The sequence below is a fragment of the Palaemon carinicauda genome, chromosome 41, assembly GCF_036898095.1.
Source record: "Palaemon carinicauda isolate YSFRI2023 chromosome 41, ASM3689809v2, whole genome shotgun sequence".
Lineage (NCBI taxonomy): Eukaryota > Metazoa > Arthropoda > Malacostraca > Decapoda > Palaemonidae > Palaemon > Palaemon carinicauda.
Window position 1 is genome coordinate 44,409,717 of NC_090765.1, and position 22,723 is coordinate 44,432,439.

At 42.3% G+C, this 22,723-nt stretch overlaps 1 protein-coding gene across 4 annotated transcripts in view; it reads left to right on the forward strand.

The window, feature by feature from the left end:
- Positions 1–22,723, forward strand: part of LOC137632568 (vam6/Vps39-like protein) — a 91,670-nt gene that overhangs the window by 5,219 nt on the left and 63,728 nt on the right. Inside the window, exons 2-5 of one of the 4 annotated variants that reach the window (XM_068364581.1) lie at positions 2,404–2,589; positions 12,368–12,468; positions 13,037–13,282; positions 22,171–22,351. In XM_068364581.1, coding sequence (XP_068220682.1) covers positions 2,404–2,589; positions 12,368–12,468; positions 13,037–13,282; positions 22,171–22,351 — 714 coding nt within the window. The remainder of the gene's footprint in view (positions 1–2,403; positions 2,590–12,367; positions 12,469–13,036; positions 13,283–22,170; positions 22,352–22,723) is intronic. The other 3 variants (XM_068364582.1, XM_068364583.1, XM_068364584.1) reach the window with 3 other exon arrangements.

The following is a 22,723-nucleotide window of genomic DNA, read 5'->3' on the forward strand; positions in this document are numbered from 1 at the left end:
GGCTTCCTCTACCCCTTTTAAGAGGAAAAGAGGAGTTTCTGTAGCAGTCACTTCTCCGATGGCGAAGCTGACTCTATGCAGACCATTAAGGCAAGTTCCTTCAGTTTCTCAGGGATACTCTCCCTCCTTGTCGGACCAAGACCATCCGTCACCAAGGGAACCGCGAGAGAAGAGACACTCTCCCATATCACCTATGAAGGAAACTGCTTTTCACGCGGAGTTCCCCAAAATCTGAGAACAGGAAGGACATGACATACAGGCCTTTATGCTGGAGTCATATCTCCTTCCTCGGAAGGAGTCCAAAGACTCCAAAACTCTGCCAAAGTCCTCCACAAGGGCTAGAACGGAGACAGCCAGCCACTCAAGGAATGTCTGCGACTCACCCCAAGAAGAGGTCTTTGGGATAGAAGGAGACTTTGCTGCGAGTCCTACATCAGGAGGAGACCAAGAATCAGAACATGCATTCAGCCAGGTTCTAACTCTAATGAGGTTTCTCAATGGGTTTTCTGACCCGGAGATACTCACTCGAGAGGGCAAAGACACGGTTATAGAACCGCGTCTTTGGTACTCAGAAACCCTCAAAGACCAGTGCAGCCCTGCCCTGGTCTCAAGGGTTGAAGAGTACCAGGGACAAGATCTCCCAACAGCTCTCCGAGTTTGCCTCCTCCAACCGTGCCAGCGCTACGAACAAGCTCATCCTACCTCCTCGTATACAGCAAAGGAGGTACTTTGAGATCCTGGAGGAACCCAGTTCAGCTCTTCCTCTTCACCACTTTCTGGAAGAGGTAACCAGGGGAGTCCCTATTGAGAGAGACTCCAGCCGGCAGGTCTCGTTCTTGGCAACCAAGATCCTTAACCAGGAAAAGGTCACCAAGTATGTGATCCAAGCTACTTCATGGCTGGACATCTGGTTAGGGACCTTAGGTATCCTCATATGATCCAAGGATTTTTCGAAGGAGCGTAACAGGAATGCAATGGAGACCTTCTTACTCTCAGGCACTCGCACGGTCAAATTTCTTGCCCACCGAGTATTGAACTTGTGGGCAAACACCATCTTGAAACGTCAAGATACAATGTCTGAGAGGTTCCACCAACATGTCCCAAGCGTCGAGATGAATAGGCTTAGACATTCCTCTCTAGTGGGGGGCCCATATGTTTGAGCCTAAGGACGTGGGGAGGAAAGAATCCCAGAGGGAGCAGCTGAGGCCGCAAACGCTAGGATAGGCACTCCCCTGCGTTTCCACCAGTGGGGAGATGCCTACAAAGTTTCTCAGACAGGTGGAACAACTCGGGGCCGATTCCTGGACAATCTCCGTGATCCGTTTAGGATATCGCTTCCCGTTCATAACATCTCTACCTCCCCTGACCAGGAATCCAGTGTCATTAGACTCCCTTGCCATGGGATCGGCACAGAAGTCCAGACCCTGTTAAAGAAGGGCGATCTCCAAGAGGTCCTCGACTGGTCCCCAGGCTTCTTCAGTCGACTCTTTCTTGTAAGAAAGGCGTCTGAAGGCTGGAGACCAGTCATTGACCTCTCACCCCTGAACAAGTTTGTCAAACAAACTCCGTTCAGCATGGAGACGGCAGACACGGTCAGACTAGCAGTAAGACCTAAAGGACGCGTACTTCCAGATCCCAGTCCATCCGTCTTCAAGGAAGTATTTAAGATTCAGCCTAGGCAACAGAAAGTACCAGTTCAAGATGCTGTGCTTCGATCTTTCCACAGCACCCCAAGTTTTCACCAGAGTGTTTGCCCTAGTGTCATCCTGGGCACACAGGATTGGCATCCGTCTCCTCCGTTATCTGAATGACTGGCTAATCCTAGCAGACTTGGTGTCAACCCTTCTTCAACACCGAGACAAACTTTGCCAGGATCTGGGGATCATGGTAAATCTCGAGAAGTCTTCTCTGCTTCCTACAGAGACTGTTATACATTGAAACGAAAAAATTTATACTGTTTTAAACGAAAGCTTTTTAAAATTACCATATGATAACATGTAATATGTTAAATTATAATAAACTCAAATTTTGATCTGCTAGCTTAATGCACCACCATCAAACAAAAAATGAAAGTTTCCCTTTCCAGTTTAATTAGCTCATAAATTAATTGGGAGCTGTCATTTTTTTTTTTTTTTTTTTTTTTTAATTCTGACCCTGGGGATTTTTTCACAGATTTGAAAAATCTGGAAATTATGAGCATGTTTTGATAATTGGCACATATTTCCTTAACATAGGGCTGTGCACCAATAGCAGTGAACAATGAAATATCTTTCTAGAATCATGAACAATATCTTTCTAGAATCGTGAACAATATTTTTCTAGAATCCTAATACCAGCTTTAGTTCATAGTACTAGTACAGTATTGTCAAAGTTAATTTTGGACCCGATTCTTTTTTTTTTCAGAGGATAACCTAGTTGTCGGCACAAGACAGGGTCATCTTCTCATGTATGCTGTCACAGAAACCTCACAGGGACGATGGGATGTATCTCTCTTGTGCTCCAATAAGAATTTTTCAAGGAAGCCAATCTCACAAGTTCAAGTAGTTCCAGAGCACCAGATTATTGTATCATTGTCAGGTGAGAAAACAAGTACGTATGGCTGGTTCCACTGATATATTTTGTTTTATATTTTTTTACCTAAGTTTTTATTTATGATTTTAAAACATATCTTCTGTTTGTATTTTGTTTTGTTTTTTATCTAAAATACTTTGGAAAGAAGTCAATCATTTGGGAGAGGCTTTTGAAGTGGTTTAATGATACAAGGAAAATGTTCTTATGTCCAATCAGAACATATCAGGTATGTTTATGGATCTGCTCTTTTTATGAGGTAATTTCTCTACTGCCTAAATTTTAAAAATTTATTTTTCCTTTTGCAAGAAGTATCTGTCTGGTGTCTTGTAAATTAATCGTTTTGTAATTAGAATGTAGTTTTCATGTTTCCTTAAATGCAATGTTTTCCTTGAGTTATTTTTAATAATGATATTGCCATCTAGTATTATATGCAATACTATGCTTTGTATATGAGATATATAGTGTATTACACATTTGTGCTAGTGTATGTTGAATATTTTTAGAAGTGGGATATTTCATTAGATCATTGATAATGCCTCTTGAGATAGCATGCTTTAGGCAATTCAGCCGTTGAATAGCATGTAACACCCACTATTGAGTACTGTGCTGTCAAAAGAATTGTATCCCTAGGAGTTAGCATGAATTATCTGTAAACTGTAGATGTTACGTTTTGTAAATATTGTGTGGACTTTGTATTTGAGTATGTCAGGATGCCTGAAAACTTTAAATCATTCATTCATTCATTGTATTTGAGTTGGTATGCTTTAGACAATTTTGTTGTTAAATAGCTTATTGTAGTTGAAGATTTATGAAAACTTTCACATTCATCATGTTAATAGGTATTTAACATGGAGTTTCTACTTTGTAAAGCATGATTAGTAGTAGAAGACAGATGAGTATATCATCTGTCACAAGGTATATAGAGGAGTATGACTGGGCTCACAAGGTATCCAGTAGTATAAAGGCAGCGTCACACATGTAATTTCTTGGCGGCATCTTTTTGCATACTAATACATATTTTATGCATGTTTGTTGCTATGCAACACCTTTATTTCTTCAGGAAGAGTAATTTATGAAGGTTGTCAAGTACTCTGCATGGTACTTAACAACTTGTATAAAACTCTCAGCAGTACAAATTGAGTTATAAACATAGGGATAATCAAGTTGATCTTGTACAGAAATATAATTTAACATTCTAGAAATGAAGTGTACTTTTTTTGTTTCTACGCAATATACAAATCATCCTCCTTTAATTGCAGAGGTTGATTCAATGCAAGCTGTGGATGTTTGTTTGAAATTTGTTAATGAGGGGTTAAGCAGTTAGTGAAGGGTGGAAGTGAGGAGCTCTGCCCCCTTTCCCAGCCAGATTAATTTCACTTTTGACTTGGCCACTATCAAGTACACATGTACTGCCAGTGCCTTACTAAACTTGATAATTTTAAATATTTAACTTAGCCGGTGAATATATAGCTGCAACTCTGTTGCTCGACAGACAAAAAACTGTACAAAAAAACTCGCCAGGGATCGCTATACAGGTTGCGGGTGTGCCCATCAGCGCCAACTGTCGGCCAGATACCAAACTCCATGTAAACAAAGACTCAATTTTTTCTCTGTCGACGTGTCGACAAGACGTACTTTACTCGCTGTTGAAACCTGGAGTTTTTCCCATCATCTTTGGTGAAGTACTATATTCTGGTTTGAGCTTTCGCAGTGCAGGTGTTTTATCTTCATCTTAAATCTTGAACTCGTTTTGGATAGATTTAATTTTTGGTGACAATGAGAGTATGGACTTTCTTTGACTTTTAAATGGCCGACCCTTCCCTTAGACGGAAGTGTGTTTAGGCTTTTAGTAATTATCTTATCACGTTATAAAGTAATTATAGATTTTCCTCTATATATTTTATATCTCACCGCCTTTATTAGGCCTCTTCGATTAACTTTCCATTTATAATAAACATAAAAAATAAATTTTAATGTTTTGTTTATATGCGACCTTTCCTGAGAGTAGGCGGTCCTAACTTGGAAACCGAAGTTAATCAACGTTGAGCCCTTTCAATCATAAATAGCTTTTATAGAGCTAATGATTTAAAACTTTTTAAATGAAATATTTTATGAAAGAATTTCTTTGAATAGTCTTCGTAATGTTTTCAAAGATGAATTAACGTTTAGTTTATTTATGCTACGCAGTTTGCGCTCTATCGTTACGATAGAGAGAGAGTGTATCACGGTTTCACTTTGCAGAAAGAGTAAATTGATTCTGACGTTTTGTTCATTCTTCTTTCAAAGCTTAAATGTTTTAAATTCTATTTTAAAGGAACTTTTTAATTGAAAAACCTTTCAGTTTTTTCCTTTGGTCAAATAACATGTTTTTTTGACGAAACGTAATTGGGATCTTCTCTTAGGTGCGAAATCAAGAGAGAAAGAGAGAGAGAGATAGAGACGGAGAGAGAGAGAGGAGAGAAAACGTTCCGTTCAAGCGGGTAACGTTGTTCTCGAGTTACTCTCGTCCCTAGTCTCTGTACGGGGAGAAAGGATAAAACGTTTTTAGTTTTATTCTCGTCCCCAGGCAATGTACGGTGAGAGATTGAAAACGTAGTTTTGAATGATCTAGTGTTTATTCTCTTCCCCAACCACTGAATTTTTTTTATCTTAAAAGATGTTTACTGTTTTTTTTGCTGGTATTAATGTGCTTGCATTATACGACTGATTTCGCATTTACTACCTTTTGATGAGGGTAGAATTGCGTGCTTCAGGTAGAAATCAGTAAAAGTTTCGATTTCAGTGAAATAAGTGCAAAACAGAAAATCGTAGTGATAAAGTGATATTGCGCAAAGTGTTACAGTGTTGCGTCCGAGGGTTCGTCTGTTCGTGCCTGTCGTTCACCTAGTCCGGGACCTCTTGCAAGCTCCCAAGCCCAGGGGAGAAGTAATGTCGTACGACTTATGGGTTCGAGAGGCCTTGATCAGCGAACAGACGTTTCCCTCTATGGTATCGGGTGTATCTTACCAAGATCTCCCCTACCATAAGGCGAGAGAGACGTTTTTCTCCTCGTCATCCGAAGGCTTTTCGCATAAGAAACCTGAAACAAGGTTTCGAGGCCCTTAAGCGAAAGTCAGTCCTTTCAGGACAGGTCCAGCGTCCTGGTTGCAGCCATTAGGACAGCTCTGACCCTATGCAGTCATCGGAAAACTGCTCGCCGCCTAACAAAAGCGTAACACAGACCCCGAGAGTCTTTTTTGTTGGCAAAGTGTTGCGGTCACAGACGTTACCCTCGTCTCTTACCGCGACCATTTCCGTTGATCCTTAATGGGTTGTACGGCAAGACATGCAGAATATGCTTGCCTCCCTTATGGAAGACTATTCTGCCGATTAGTCCGTTGAGTCTAGCCGTTTATCTCATCGATATCCTGGCTTTCAGCCAACCTAACGTTCCTTTGTGCATCCTGTTGACGTTGGCGTAGCTAAGTCACGTCAGTCAGGTTGTTTAGAACCACACTCGATGCGGTCTCGTGTGGATTTTCAGCCACATTTGGACGTTAGGCCACTTGCTGATGCTCCTGTTGACGTTCAGGACGTTCGCTAACAATCTGAGTTGACTTGTTTTGACGCTGTGCGTCAACCTCCGCATTCTAGAGTTGTTTTGACTGCTCAGTCTAGGCAGTCAAAGCAGTCTCGAGTGGACGCTGTGCGTCCTCACGCACCTGTTGTTGTTGACAGTTCAGTTGTTGACAGTTCACAGACTATCAAGCAGTTACATGACGTTGCGTCCTGGTCCGCTACTAATGCACCAGTGCGTGTGGACTCTGCTTGTAAAGCATTGCCACCATGGTAGGTCTCTCCCTTGCTTGAGACTCAGCTTTTATCGGACAGGGTTCCTTTAGATGAGGAAGTTGCTGTTCCCCCTCCTACTGATATTCCCTTGAGGACTCTGTCAGACGGAGAGGAGCCTAAAGCTGCTTAGCCCTCTATGGACTTTAATTAAATCATGTTGATTTTTAAGGATCTTTGTCCGGATCTTTTTGTAACTGCTGCTCCTCGTTCGCCTAAACGTCAGAGCTTACACTAGGCCTAGCTACTTCGAAGCCATTGTTTATAAGCTAGTGCTCTCTCGCTCTCCTAGAGAGCTTTACGTTTGCTAGGCGACTGGTTTATCACCAGGAGGAGTTTGGGGGATACAGCCTTTGCTTTCCCTTCTTTTAAACTGGCTTATAGAGCGAGAGTCTGATATGACACGAGAGAAGTTCTCGGCTTGGGAGTTCCTGCCTCTGCCCAGATAGACTTCTCAAATCTCGTAGACTCTCCCTGGCGCCTGGCCAGGAGACGCTCCAAGTTTTTTACAGGTCAACTTCACAGCTGTTTTCGAGCCTTTGAAGTTTTACTGTACAATTATGTCATGCATAAACAAGGCTTTCAGGGATGGAAAGCGGTACCGCCTCAGTCGCTAACCCCGTCTGTTGCCGCACCTGCTCCCGTAGACCCTAAATGGGCTTTGCTGCAAGACATGCAGTCCAAGCTTGCGTCCTTGATAGAGGACTTTAATGCGGAGAAGGTTGCTGCCGAACCTTCTGGCCAACAACCTTCCAACCGGTCGGTTGTGCGTCCTGTTGACGCTGAGGTAACCTTCTCGCATCTACCAGTTGAGGTGGTTCCTCCACCGATGCGACCCAGTGTGGGTTGCCAGCCGCACGTTGACGTTAAGCAGCGCTCGGAGGTGGTTGTTGACGTTCAGGACGTTCAACAACCATCAGAGGTGACTTGTTTTGACGCGGTGCGTCAACCTCAGCAACCCGGTATGGTGTTGACTGCACAACCCAGACGGTCTAGACAGTCTCGGGTGGACGCTGTGCTTCCTCGCGCACCCATGGTTGTTGACAGTTCACAGACTGTGCAGCAGTTCCATGACGTTGCGTCCGACTCCGTCACGCATGCACCAGTGCGACCGGACTCAGCGAGCCAGACGTTGCCCACTCCGTTGCCGTTTCCTCATCAGTTTTCGGATGAGGAACTATCTGATGAGGACGTTGCTGAACAACAAGACGATCAGCCCCCAGAATAGATCAAGCCCTGCTATCCATCCAGAAGATGCTGAAGAAGGAATGGATGAGTCTGGTGGGGACGCTGTCATCCCTGGAACAGTTTGTATCACTAGGAAGACTACACCTCCGTCCTCTTCAATACCATCTGGCTTTTCACTGGAAAAAGGACAAGACGCTAGAAGCGGTCTCGATCCCGATTTCCGGAAAGATAAAGTCTTGTCTGACTTGGTGGAAGGACAATATCAACCTAAGAGAGGGTCTTCCCCTGGCTGTTCAGACTCCCCACCACGTTCTCTTCTCGGACGCATCGGACTTGGGCTGGGGCGCGACACTGGACGGTCGGGAATGCTCAGGTCTGTGGAACTCGAGTCAGAGGAGCATGCATATCAACTGCAAGGAGCTGTTGGCAGTTCATCTGGCCTTGAAAAGCGTCGAGCATCTCCTTCGAGGCAAAGTGGTGGAAGTAAACTCGGACAACACCACGGCCTTGGCGTACATCTCCAAACAAGGAGGTACCCACTCACTGACGTTGTACGAGATCGCAAGGGACCTGCTCATCTGGTCAAAAGGTCAAGACATCTCCCTAGTAACGAGGTTCATCCAAGGCGACTTGAACGTCATAGCAGATTGTCTCAGTCGGAAAGGGCAAGTAATTCCAACCGAATGGACCCTCCACAAGGATGTGTGCAAGAGACTTTGGGCCACTTGGGGTAAACCATCCATAGATCTCTTTGCAGCCTCGCTGACCAAGAGGCTTCCAATCTATTGCTCTCCAGTCCCGGACCCAGCAGCAATACATATAGATGCTTTCCTCCTAGATTGGTCACATCTGGATCTCTACGCATTCCCACCGTTCAAGATTGTCAACAAGGTACTGCAGAAGTTCGCCTCTCACGAAGGGACAAGGTTGACGTTAGTTGCTTCCCTCTGGCCCGCGAGAGAATGGTTCACCGAGATACTTCGATGGTTAGTAGACGTTCCCAGAAGTCTTCCTCTAAGGGTAGACCTTCTACGTCAGCCACACGTAAAGAAGGTACTCCAAAGCCTCCACGCTCTTCGTCTGACTGCCTTCAGACTATCGAAAGACTCTCGAGAGCTAGAGGCTTTTCGAAGGAGGCAGCCAGTGCGATTGCTAGAGCAAGGAGACCGTCTACCATTAGAGTCTACCAATCGAAGTGGGAAGTCTTCCGAGACTGGTGCAAGTCAGTTTCTGTATCCTCGACCAGTACCTTTGTAGCTCAAATAGCTGATTTTCTCTTATACCTGAGAAAAGGACGATCCCTTTCAGCTCCCACTATCAAGGGCTACAGAAGCATGTTGGCATCGGTCTTCCGGCATAGAGGCTTAGATTTTTCCAACATAAAGATCTGCAAGACCTCCTTAAGTCTTTTGAGACCCCAAGGAGCGTCGTTTGGCTACCCCTGGATGGAATTTAGACGTGGTACTAAGATTCCTCATGTCAGACAGGTTGGAGCCGTTACAATCAGCCTCCCTGAAAGATCTCACTCTTAAGACTCTTTTCCTGGTATGCTTAGCCTCGGCTAAAAGAGTCAGTGAGATTCATGCCTTCAGCAAGAACATCGGATTTTCGTCGGAAAAAGCCACTTGTTCGCTGCAACTTGGTTTTCTAGCCAAAAATGAGCTGCCTTCTCGGCCTTGGCCTAAATCTTTCGATATTCCCAGCTTATCGGAGATCGTAGGCAATGAACTAGGAAGAGTCTTATGCCCTGTTAGAGCTCTTAAGTTCTATTTAAAGCGTACTAAACCTTTACGAGGCCAATCTGAAGCTTTATGGTGTTCAGTTAAGAAACCATCCTTGCCTATGTCAAAGAATGCTTGGTCAGACTTTATCAGATTGTTAATACGAGAAGCTCATTCACATCTGAGTGAGGAAGACCGAACTTTGCTTAAGGTGAAGACGCACAAAGTTAGAGCTGTAGCAACTTCCGTGGCCTTTAAGCAAAATATATCTCTGCAAAGTATAATGGACGCAACCTATTGGAGAAGCAAGTCAGTGTTCGCGTCATTTTACTTGAAAGATGTCCAGTCTCTTTACGAGAACTGCTACACACTGGGACCATTCGTAGCAGCGAGTGCAGTAGTGGGTGAGGGCTCAACCACTACAATTCCCTAATTCCATATCCTTTTAATCTGTCTCTTGAAATGTTTTTTATGGGTTGTCCGGAAGGCTAAGAAGCCTTTCACATCCTGGTTGATTTGGCGGGTGGTCAAAGTCATTTCTTGAGAGCGCCCAGATTAGGGGTTTGATGAGGTCCTGTTGTATGGGTTGCAGCCCTTGATACTTCAGCTCCTAGGGGTCTGTCAGCATCCTAAGAGGATCGCGAGGCTCCGTAAGGAAGACGTACTTATAAGGCAGAGTAATCATCTAAGTCGACTTCCTTACCAGGTACCTATTTATTTTGTTTTTGTTATTTTGATAACTTCTAAAATGAAATAAAAACTCTTAGCTCATAAGATGTAAACATATTTAACTGGTCTCTACCCACCACCCTGGGTGTGAATCAGCTATATATTCACCGGCTAAGTTAAATATTTAAAAATGATATTTTAATTATAAAATAAATTTTTGAATATACTTACCCGGTGAATATAAATTAAACGACCCTCCCTTCCTCCCCAATAGAGACGCAGTGGGATGAGGAGAAAATTGAGTCTTTGTTTACATGGAGTTTGGTATCTGGCCGACAGTTGGCGCTGATGGGCACACCCGCAACCTGTATAGCCATCGCTGGCGAGTTTTTTTGTACAGTTTTTTGTCTGTCGAGCAACAGAGTTGCAGCTATATATTCACCGGGTAAGTATATTCAAAAATTTATTTTATGATTAAAATATCATTTTTCTTTTCTTATAGCAGGAAGTGAATGCATTGTTGGATTTAAAGTAATGAAATTAAAGTAAGATGATCAAACTTGCTGGGGAAGGGTGGCTGCTGCACGTGTGCTGACTTTTCATCCGATATCACTTCGTCCACTGTCCAATGTCTTTTCGTCCTATGGACTTTTGCATCAATGACATTTGGTCCAATTTTAAATTGTTTCAATCCATAAAAGAAGAGAAAAAACTCTAGCCAATCCATAACTTCCCCAATAGAAAATCAAACCTTGTAAGGACCTCTTTCTCCCTTGTTGTTTGCAATAATTAATTGTCAAACTCCAAAGTATAGGAGTGAAAATAAGTAGTTGAGAAAGTGAAATTATATCGAAATGTCTGACAATATAGAATTGAAGAAAAACTGCTCAACATAAGATAACTACTCTTTGCGGAATAATAACTTTTTAGCGTAGCTGATTCTTTGAGTATTAAAGGTAAGAAATGTAAGAAATAACATCTGAAGTGAAAATAAGAAAAGCAAATAAAAGTTGATAATTTTAATAGTAACACTTATGTAAAATAATGAATGATTAGGAAAAAAAAAATTAGAATGATTGTTTAAAATTTGTACAAATTATATGCCACATTCTTCAAAAACTCTGTTCTCCTCGTTGACCCATATCCAGTTACCAATCTTTTTGAGATGTTCGGTGATTTTTTTATATTGTGAACAAGAATTTGACAGATCTCAAAGTATTCGAGTGACTTTACCTTGAATAAATCCTTCTTCTTCCTTCAAGGTTTTGATAAATTTCCTAATGTTCAAATAGGCTATGCTCCCACCACTGAACATTTTTTTTAGCAAAATGAAACCCCTCTGCAGCATTGTTTGTTCTGGGTAAATCTTGAAGAATACGCTCATTAACATTCCCTACATCTAATGGGAAAATAGGTGGATCTCTCCTTCGTCTCGCACCACGCCCTCTTACGACTCCCATGTAAGTCACATCAAAGTAAGCAATTAATTCGGGAGGTATTTCGTCATTGTGTATCAATTCCTCATAGGTCTCTTCAGCATCTTCAGTAGGGAGAAATGCTAATGCTGAAAAACATCTTACTTTAAGACAGAATTCAGAGTGTTTCTTATATTTTTCTTTGAGACCTAGATCAACAATTTTTCTAAATATGGACTGCCCCAGATGAAACAAACATGCAACGATAGATGAATTAGGGAATGAATCGCAACTTCGAAATCTGCCATGAGATCAATGATGTGAATTTGGAGGACCTCTGCAGTCTGAAGCCTCCATTTAAAGAAAGTGGATTTGATTTGTGAGGTGATTGAGTTGAAGAGAGAGCGAAATTTGCATTGTACAGCTTCATCTGCGGACTCCAGCACTTGCTTCAAGATATGGATGAAGATAAAAATTTGAACAATATTTAGGCAACTCAAAGAGTGAGCTGTTGACACATGGAAAGACAAATGAAGATTGAGGGAAGAAGTTGGGATGGATTAGTGAGACTGCTCAATGCTACTGGCTGACTGCTATTAACTTGATTTATTTTCTAGTGTTTAAGACTCCTTTTGCCAAGCAAAATATACAGTACTCCTTTTAGTAAAGTGAATCAGTTGTGATGGACAAGGCAGTTATCATTTTCCAATTCCTGTTTTTTCTTTTTTCTCTTATGGATTTATGTATTGTAATTTAATTAGTTCTCATTTTGGTTTTTATAAGTATTTTCATAAGTTGTTATATTTTATGTTTAGAAGCATTATTTTGGAAATTTTGAAGGTGTATCAATTCATGTAGTGAAAATTCAAGGAAAATTACCGATAGAATGTAACATATTTTAATGTTATTATAGCTTCATTCCCCTTATTTTATAAACAAATACACAATTATTGGCATTGACTTATCTATTTTCAGATGGTGTTATTAGTGTACACGACCTTACAGTGTTTAACTTGCCACTTCTCTTAACTATGCCTCAGACAAGGGGAGCAACAGCCTTTGATCTGGATATAAAGGTATTCACCTAATTAATTTTTCAAAATCCATTGAAATATTTATAAATATATATGAAAAGTATACTGTATAATTTTTTTTTGATAAAATCAATTGAAATATTTATAAAGAATTACAAAAAGCATATTGATTTAGGCCTGTTAGAGAATAAAGTGCTGAATTAATATTGGGATGTGAAATCTGTGAATTTCTCATAGATTTTATGTTTTGTTTAAATTAATATTGCTATGTGAACTCTTTGGAAATCTTTCATAGATTCTATCTACTGCATGTTATGAGTCCATATAATGTTTAAAATTACTTTGTTCTTACATGAATAGGGACCCTCATCATTTAATGGGATTATGCTTTCAGCAAAGCATAATGAAACTGATGAGAAGCAAAGACAGAAAGTATTGAATCCAGGGGAAAAATACGCCTAAAAAAAAGACTCGACTTCTCTCTTTCATTAATGACTTTTCTTGTCAAATATATCAGAGTTCTGGGTAGTATAGTACTGTATTTGTAAAATAAAGATTTATATTTATAGAATGTAATACTTCAAATGTTTTTTCTTTTCTTATACCAAAGCACCAGGTATCTCTTACCGGAGAAACCGTCGCTACAGTACGCATGGCAGTAGCTGTTAAGAGGCGCTTACAGCTGTATTACTGGAAAGCACGCAAGTTCCACAACTTGAGAGAGGACATTGCACTCCCAGATAGCCCGCGAACAATAACTTGGTGCAAAGAAGCCATTGCAATAGCATACAAGCATGACTATTGGCTTGTGCAGGTATGCCAGAATATTCCTGCAAAGAAGTTTTATGCACGTAAGGTAATGAAAAATTGTTTCAAGTTTTTTTTCTATTTTTTTTCTTTTCTAAATTCTATTAAAGAAATAGTTTTGTGGTTGTACTTTATACAAATACATACAATAAATAGTTTTTTTCAATATTAAACTTAGCCGGTGATCATATAAGCTGTCAGCTCTGCTGCGACAGAAAAACCTAAGGACAAAATACGCCAGCGATCGCTATACAGGTGGGGGTGTACATCAACAGCGCCATCTGTCGAGCAGGTACTCAAGTACTCCATGTAAACACAGAACCAATTTTCTCTCTGTCGTGCCACCGGCAAGACCTACTAAATACGCTGTTGCTTACTGGATTGGTTTTCACAGATTTTGGTGAAGTACACATTTCTAGTTATTAGCTTTCGCTTTGCAGAGGTTATCTTCAATACTTCCTTGCATTCTTTGATTGAATTTTGGATTATTTGTTGACGACTTGGATAGATTTTGAATTCCCCTTTGACTAATTCAAGATGGCTGACCCTTCTCAAGTCCCTAAATACAGAAAGTGTAGTGCTAGGGACGGTTCAAGATGTCTTCCGAAGGCCTCTATCGATCCGCACACCATTTGTTCCAATTGTCGGGGTAAAACCTGTCAATTGGAAGATCGATGTGAGGAATGCGTTGGGCTTTCGGAATTCGATTTTCTCGAATTCCTGAAATATTCACGTAGGCTAGAGAGAGATAGAGTCAGGAGAAGTTCATCTCGCTCCGTTGATTTTTCCTCTCCCCATGCCCCACAACCTATTCCTTCCCCTGTAGTGGTTGCTCCTGATCCCCCTTCTAGCACTCAACAACCTTCGATGGCAGATATGATGCGTGCCATCCAGGCTCTGGGTGATAGAGTCGAGTCATTGGCGAGTGACCGTAACCAACTCATGGCAGACGTCAAGGAGTTGAAGGGTAAGAGTGCAGTGGGTAGTGACAAAGTGAGTGGTAGTGTTGTGGAAAGTGTTAGTGTTGCGCTTGAGGGTGCGTCTGTTCGTGCCTGTCGTCCTTCCAGTCCGGGACCTCTTGCAAGCTCCCAAGCCCAGGGGAGAAGCAATGTCGTACGACCAAAGGGTTCGACAGGCTTTAATCAGCGGACAGACGTTCCCTCCGTGGTTTCGGACGTATCTTGCCAAGATCGCCCCACCCACAAGAAGACGAGAGAGCCCATTTATTCCTCGTCTGCGGAAGATGTTTCTCGGAAGAAACAATGGACCAAGGTCTCACGACCTCTCAAACGCAAGGTCCCTTCCGCGCAAGTCCAACGGCCCAGTTGTAGCCACTGGGTCAGTTCGGACTCGCTGCAGTCTTCCGATGACTGCACACCTCCTAAGAGAGGCAAAGCGGTACCGCAACAGGCAGTAACACCGTCTGTTGCCGCACCTGCTACTGTAGACCCTAAGTGGTCTTTGCTGCAGACCACGCAGACACAGTTAACATCTTTAATGCAGGACTTTCGTGCGGAGAAGGTTGACGCTGCACCCGTTAGCCTACAACCAACCACGGTTGTGCGTCCAGTTGACGCTGAGGCTACCTTCTCCCGCACTCCAGCTGTGAGAGTCCCGCCACCCATGCGCAGTGTACCCTGCCAGCCGCATGTTGACGTTCAGCGACGCACGGAACCCTCCGTTGACGTTCGCGAGTTACAACAACAACCTAAGTTGTTTTGTTTTGACGCGGTGCGTCAACCTCCGCAACCCACTGTGGACTAGACAGTCAGGATTAGACGCTTTGCGCCCCCGCGCAGCTATGGTTGTTGCCAGCTCACAGACTGACCAACAGTTCCATGACGTTGCGTCCAGTGCAGTCACGCATGCACCCGTGCTGCCGGACTCAGCTGACCAGCCAACTCCTACTCCTTTGCCGCTTCCTCCTCAGCATTCAGACGATGGACTCTCTGATGATGACGACGCTGCACACCTTGACGACCCGCACACGGACATCGACGAACCCAAGACCACGCCTCCCTCCTTGGACTTTAGGAAAGTTCTTGCACTGTTCAAGGATATGTATCCTGATCAGTTTGTTTCTGCAGCCCCACACTCTCCTCCATCTGAGTTCGCTTTAGGCACGCAGTCATCTGCGCCTGCCTTTACGAAGCTCGTACTCGCCCGCTCGTCCAAGAGAGCTTTAAGAGTGTTGGGAGATTGGATGCAGTCCAAAAAGCACCTTGGGAAAAGAGCATTCTTGTTTCCCCCTGCGAAACTCGCTTCCAGATCGAGCGTCTGGTATGCCACGGGAGAAGTTCTCGGCTTGGGAGTTCCTGCCTCTGCCCAGGGCGACTTCTCAAGTCTAGTAGACTCTCCCCGCAGGCTGGCCATGAGACGCTCCAAGATTTGTTGGACTCCTTCAGATTTAGACCATCTGATGAAAGGAGTGTTCAGAGCTTTCGAAGTGTTTAACTTTTTGGATTGGTGTTTGGGAGCGTTGAGCAGGAAGACCTCCCCTTCTGACAAGGAAACTTCCATGCTCATTATGTCCTGCATGGACAAGGCCATACGGGACGGTTCCAGTGAGCTTGCGGCTTCGTTCGTTTCCGGGGTCATCAAGAAACGAGAAAACCTTTGCTCCTTCTTGTCAGCTGGAGTAACACAATGTCAGAGATCGGAGCTTATGTTTGCTCCTCTCTCGAAGTGCCTTTTCCGAGAGGAGTTGATCAAGGAGATTGCTGCCTCCTTGATTCAAAAAGACACGCATGACCTGGTTGCGTCATCTGCACGCAAAGCCACCCCTTTGCCTTCCGTGTCTAGACCCAGGATGGATACTCCAGCGTCAAGATTTATTCCGCCCTTTCGTGGCAGAGCCTCCAGCAGAGGAGGTGCTCGTGCCGAAGGGAAACGTGGGAGCAAGAAGAAAGGTACCAAGTCCTTTAGAGGCAGAGTCTGACTGCCACCTTCTTCAGACAGCAGTGGGAGCCAGACTCAAGAACTACTGGCAGTCCTGGGAGAACAGGGGCGCAGATGCACAATCTGTGAAGTTGCTCAGAGAAGGGTACAAGATCCCATTCTTGCGCAAGCCCCCTCTAGCAACGACTCCCATCGACCTCTCTCCCAGGTACAGAGAGGAGGACAAGAGACTAGCTTTGAAGCAAGAGGTGTCTCTCTTACTAGAAAAGGGAGCGGTAGTCAAAGTCCGGGACCATCAATCCCCGGGCTTCTACAACCGTCTCTTCTTAGTGGTAAAGAAGACAGGAGGGTGGAGACCGGTGCTAGACGTCAGTGCTCTGAATGTCTTTGTCACAAAGCAGACGTTCGCCATGGAGACGACGAAGTCTGTTCTAGCAGCGGTCAGGAAGGAAGACTGGATGGTCTCTTTAGACCTCAAGGACGCTTACTTTCACGTCCCCATCCACCCAGATTCCCAACCTTTTCTAAGGTTCGTTTACGGGAAGGTTGTCTACCAATTTCAAGCCCTGTGCTTTGGCCTAAGCACGGCGCCTCTTGTCTTTACGAAACTGATGAGGAATATTGCCAAATTCCTGCATTTAGCAGACATCAGAGCCTCCCTCTATTTGGACGACTGGCTTCTAAGAGCTTCGTCCAGTCGTCGCTGTCTGGAGAATCTAAAGTGGACTCTAGATCTGACCAAGGAATTGGGTCTCCTGGTCAATATGGAAAAGTCCCAACTGGTCCCATCCCAAACTATAGTGTACCTAGTGATGGAGATTCACAGTCAAGCTTTTCGGGCTTTTCCGTCGGCCCCCAGAATAAGTCAAGCCCAAGGATGCATCCAGAACATGCTAAAGAAGGACCGATGTTCAGTCAGACAGTGGATGAGTCTGATAGGGACGCTTTCATCACTGGACCAGTTCATTGCGTTAGGGAGACTGCACCTCCGTCCCCTTCAATTTCACCTAGCTGTTCACTGGAGAAAGGACAAGACGCTAGAAGCGGTCTCGATCCCTATTTCCGAGAAGATGAAGTCATCACTGACTTGGTGGAAGGACAACATCAACCTCAGAGAGGGTCTGCCCCTGACTGTTCAGACCCCCAACCACGTTCTCTTCTCGGACGCATCGGACACGGGCTGGGGTGCGACATTAGACGGTCGGGAATGCTCGGGCACTTGGAACTTGGAGCAAAGAACGTTACATATCAACTGCAAGGAGCTACTGGCAGTTCATCTGGCCTTGAAAAGCTTCAAGTCCCTCCTTCTAGGCAAGGTGATGGAGGTGAACTCTGACAACACCACGGCCTTGGCGTACATCTCCAAGCAAGGAGGGACCCATTCTATGACGTTGTACAAGATCGCAAGGGACCTCCTCACCTGGTCAAGAGATCTAAACCTATCTCTAGTAACGAGGTTCATTCAAGGCAACATGAATGTCATGGCGGACCGCCTCAGTCGGAAGGGTCAAATCATCCCAACAGAATGGACCCTTCACAAGAATGTATGCAAGAGACTATGGGACACATGGGGCCAACCTACCATAGATCTCTTTGCAACCTCGATGACCAAGAGGCTCCCAAATTATTGCTCGCCAATCCCGGACCCAGCAGCAGTTCATATAGATGCTTTTCTACTGGACTGGTCCCATCTAGACCTTTATGCATTCCCCCCGTTCAAGATTGTCAACAAGGTACTGCAGAAGTTCGCCTCTCACGAAGGGACAAGGTTGACGTTGGTTGCTCCCCTCTGGCCCGCGAGAGAATGGTTCACCGAGGTACTGCAATGGCTGGTGGACGTTCCCAGAACTCTTCCTCTAAGAGTGGACCTTCTACGTCAGCCACACGTAAAGAAGGTACACCCCAGCCTCCACGCTCTTCGTCTGACTGCCTTTAGACTATCGAAAGACTCTCGAGAGCTAGAGGCTTTTCGAAGGAGGCAGCCAGGGCGATTGCTAGAGCAAGGAGGACATCCACTCTTAGAGTCTACCAGTCGAAGTGGGAAGTCTTCCGAAGCTGGTGCAAGTCGGTATCAGTATCCTCAACCAGTACCTCTGTAACTCAAATAGCTGACTTCCTTTTATACCTGAGGAAGGAAAGATCTCTTTCAGCTCCCACGATCAAGGGTTACAGAAGCATGTTGGCAGCAGTCTTCCGTCACAGAGGCTTAGATCTTTCCAACAACAAAGATCTACAGGACCTCCTTAAGTCTTTTGAGACCTCGAAGGAGCGTCGTTTGGCCACACCAGGTTGGAATTTAGATGTGGTACTAAGATTCCTTATGTCAGAAAGGTTCGAGCCACTACAATCAGCCTCCTTTAAAGATCTCACTTTAAAGACTCTTTTCCTCGTCTGCTTAGCAACAGCTAAAAGAGTCAGTGAGATACACGCCTTCAGCAGGAACATCGGATTTTCATCTGAAACGGCTACATGTTCTTTACAGCTTGGTTTTCTAGCCAAAAACGAACTACCTTCTCGTCCTTGGCCGAAATCGTTCGATATTCCAAGCCTTTCTAATTTGGTTGGAAATGAACTAGAAAGAGTCTTATGCCCTGTTAGAGCTCTTAAGTTCTATTTAAGACGAACTAAACCTTTACGAGAACAGTCAGAAGCTTTATGGTGTGCTATTAAGAAACCTTCTTTACCTATGTCGAAGAATGCAGTTTCCTATTATATCAGACTGTTGATACGAGAAGCTCATTCCCATCTGAATGAGGAAGACCATGCTTTGCTGAAGGTAAGGACACATGAAGTTAGAGCTGTCGCAACTTCAGTGGCCTTCAAACAAAACAGATCTCTGCAGAGTATAATGGACGCAACCTATTGGAGAAGCAAGTCAGTGTTCGCGTCTTTTTATCTTAAAGATGTCCAGTCTCTTTACGAGAACTGCTACACCCTGGGACCATTCGTAGCAGCGAGTGCAGTAGTGGGTGAGGGCTCAACCACTACATTCCCCTAATTCCATAACCTTTTTAATCTTTCTCTTGAAATGTTTTTTATTGTTGTTTTTGGGTTGTCCGGAAGGCTAAGAAGCCTTTCGCATCCTGGTTGATTTGGCGGGTGGTCAAATTCTTTTCTTGAAAAGCGCCTAGATTAGAGGTTTTGATGAGGTCCTTTAGTATGGGTTGCAACCCTTGATACTTCAGCTCCTAGAAGTCGCTCAGCATCCTATGAGGATCGCGAGGCTCAGTAAGGAAGACGTACTTAAAAAGGCAGAGTAATTGTTCAAGTCGACTTCCTTACCAGGTACTTATTTATTTTATGTTTGTTATTTTGAATAACTGCTAAAATGAAATAAAAATACTTAGCTCTTAATAATGTAAACATGTAATGCTGGTCTCTACCCACCCCCCTGGGTGTGAATCAGCTTATATGATCACCGGCTAAGTTTAATATTGAAAAATGTTATTTTTATTAATAAAATAAATTTTTGAATATACTTACCCGGTGATCATATATTAAAGGACCCTCCCTTCCTCCCCAATAGAGACCCAGTGGACCGAGGAGAAAATTGGTTCTGTGTTTACATGGAGTACTTGAGTACCTGCTCGACAGATGGCGCTGTTGATGTACTCCCCCACCTGTATAGCGATCGCTGGCGTATTTTGTCCTTAGGTTTTTCTGTCGGGCAGCAGAGCTGACAGCTTATATGATCACCGGGTAAGTATATTCAAAAATTTATTTTATTAATAAAAATAACATTTTACCTAAATTAATTTAGAGATATTGAAAGGATACGCTGCCTTACAGGGTGGGATTGCTTTATTATATACCTGTAAATGAATTTGGTGTATATAAAGGCAATGTTAGTTTATAGCATTATTGAACATGTCAAAGCCTTCGTGTTATTACCATTGCCTGTCTTAATTTTAAATGGGATTTTTCTTGTGTGAAAAAATATTGTATATTTAAATACATTATGTAATTTTCAAAATGAAAATTTGACGTACAAACTCATAAGTAGCTCGCGTTACTACTTTTGTCAAAATGTAGTTAATGAAAGAAAAGTGGGAATTGGAAGGTGTCTAGTGAGTAGCTCTGCATGCTCCAATCAGTCTGGTTATCGAGGAGACAATTAATTGAAAGTAAAGTTGGGTTAAAAGGTGAGAACTCTATATCGTATGAGTAAGAGGTTTGTATAATTATAAGATTAGTTTCACAACTAACCCATTACATTACCCCCCCCGCAGTTAATTATATGCTTTAGGCATATTAATTTCAAGTAATGGGCTGACTACAGTACATTTAAACGTTCAGGATACTGTATCTTACAGTAGCTTTAGCCAACCTGTACTTGACACTTACCATCCTGTTCAAGAATTTTATCCACAAAATGCATCACTTCTGAAAAGGGAGGCTTATGAAAAACTCTTAAAACAGTAAAATCTCACTGAATTGGAAATCTGATAATAAACAATTTTGTATTGCTGTCACATGTTTTGAAATTATTTGATTTTATTCATTGTTGTCATTTTTATAACAAATCATTAGCAGAAAGATGAGGAAGGTCTTGGTATTATGACCACAAAATTAACAATAATTTTACTAGTTAAAATAAGAAAACTTAGTACAGTATATGCTTCAGTACTGTATTAAGCTCTAACCTGTACCCTCTAATAACCATATGCTTCGGTACTGTATTAAAAGCCAACCTGTACCCTCTAATAACCATATGCTTCAGTACTGTATTAAACACCAACCTGTACCCTCTAATAACCATATGCTTCAGTACTGTATTAAACACCAACCTGTACCCTCTAATAACCATATGCTTCAGTACTGTATTAAACACCAACCTGTACCCTCTAATAACCATATGCTTCAGTACTGTATTAAACACCAACCTGTACCCTCTAATAACCATATGCTTCAGTACTATATTAAGCGCCAACCTGTACCCTCTAATAACCATATGCTTCAGTACTGTATTAAGAATTAATCTGTACCATCCAATAACCAAAAATAGAAAGTTTCATATGAAAAAGAATTTAATGAATAACAATACTGTGTTGCCTAGATTGAAATTCCTTTAGATTTTGACTAACCTAAACAAACATAGTATTGCATATGGTATCAGGAAGTTAATAGTATAGGCTCTTTTGGAAGCTAAAATAGACAGTCTGGAGGTCCTTGAAAAAATATTCTATCAGAGGATAGTCTCCATGCAATAAGCTGAGGTCATGTTGTGCTACATGTACTTGCTGTTATGCACTTATACATGGATGCCCATGTATGAAAAAACAGAGAAATAGAAGGTATACATAAGGTAGCAAAAGATAGATCTAACTAGTAGTTCCCATTTTCAATGTTTCGTGGAGTTTTCGTGGCTGCAACGCAAATCTTATAAAGGAAAGGCTTTTTCTTTTTTAGTTTTTTTTTATCACTGTTTATGTGTTTTTAGTCTTAGTTATGTTTCCCTGTCAGGAAGTCTGTTTTTTAGGTCTTAGATAATGAATTTACTATTGCAATAGCATTGGTGAGTGATTGATACAAAGACTATAGTGCTTCTCACAGCTGGAGAAAGTCACTTGAACTAAAGGTCATAACCAAACACAATGCAACTAAATGTAAAATCTGAGATAAATTCAGTAGCCACAAGTAGCACCACTAATACGTACTGTATGTCAATTAGGAAAAATTAGTGAAAGGCATTATATTGGAATTCCTGCAACTACAAATGAGATGTTTTAAATTATAACAGATCTTTGCCTGAATTTATGACCAAAATATATCAACAAAATATTTGCAAGCGGTATCTTGTAATTTTATCTTTTCTTGTTATGTTCGACACTGGTGGTATGTGTGGTTCTTCAGTTTGCCCACCATGACCATCCTTAGTGATGCAATTGTTAAAGTTATTAATGTTATGTATATTAATTATCTATATAAAGAGAAGAATAAGAACAGTGTAAGCAATAACAGGGCAAATTCATAGGTAGTGTAGTTATGATATTTCCCAATATGATTTTAAAAAGATTTTTCCTTTAATAATTACCTTAGCTAACAGGCGTGCAGAAAGAACTTATCAGTACGGGTAAGAGTCAAGATCCTCTTCTTTTGGGGGTACCAGAAGAAGGCGTACTGGTGTTGGCCCATGATAAGGAAACCGTTATCATGGATAGTGATGGAAATGCCAAATTTGAACACACACTAAAATGGGGTGAAACACCAGTTGGTATGGGTAAGTTAAATTGTCATAATTTCTTTTTATACTTTGCCATTCTTTTTAGTCCAGATGTATGTATTAGAAATAAAATCTGCTTCTTTTCAGAATACATATAATTCAGGCTATGCATATTTTAATCTAATTCTTATGAATGATGTTTGATGTTTGTGAAATTGTGTAATGTGTTAAAAAGTTCAAGGATCAATATTTTAACACTGACATCCAGAACGGTAAAATTTGTGGAAAGTAAATGTTATTTGAATGATTAAATTAACAAGCCTTTAATCATTGTTTAATAGTGTCATCAAAATTATTTAGTCAAGTTTGAGATATTTGAGTTTTCAATATTAAACTTACCCGATAATCATGTAGCTGTCAACTCCGTTG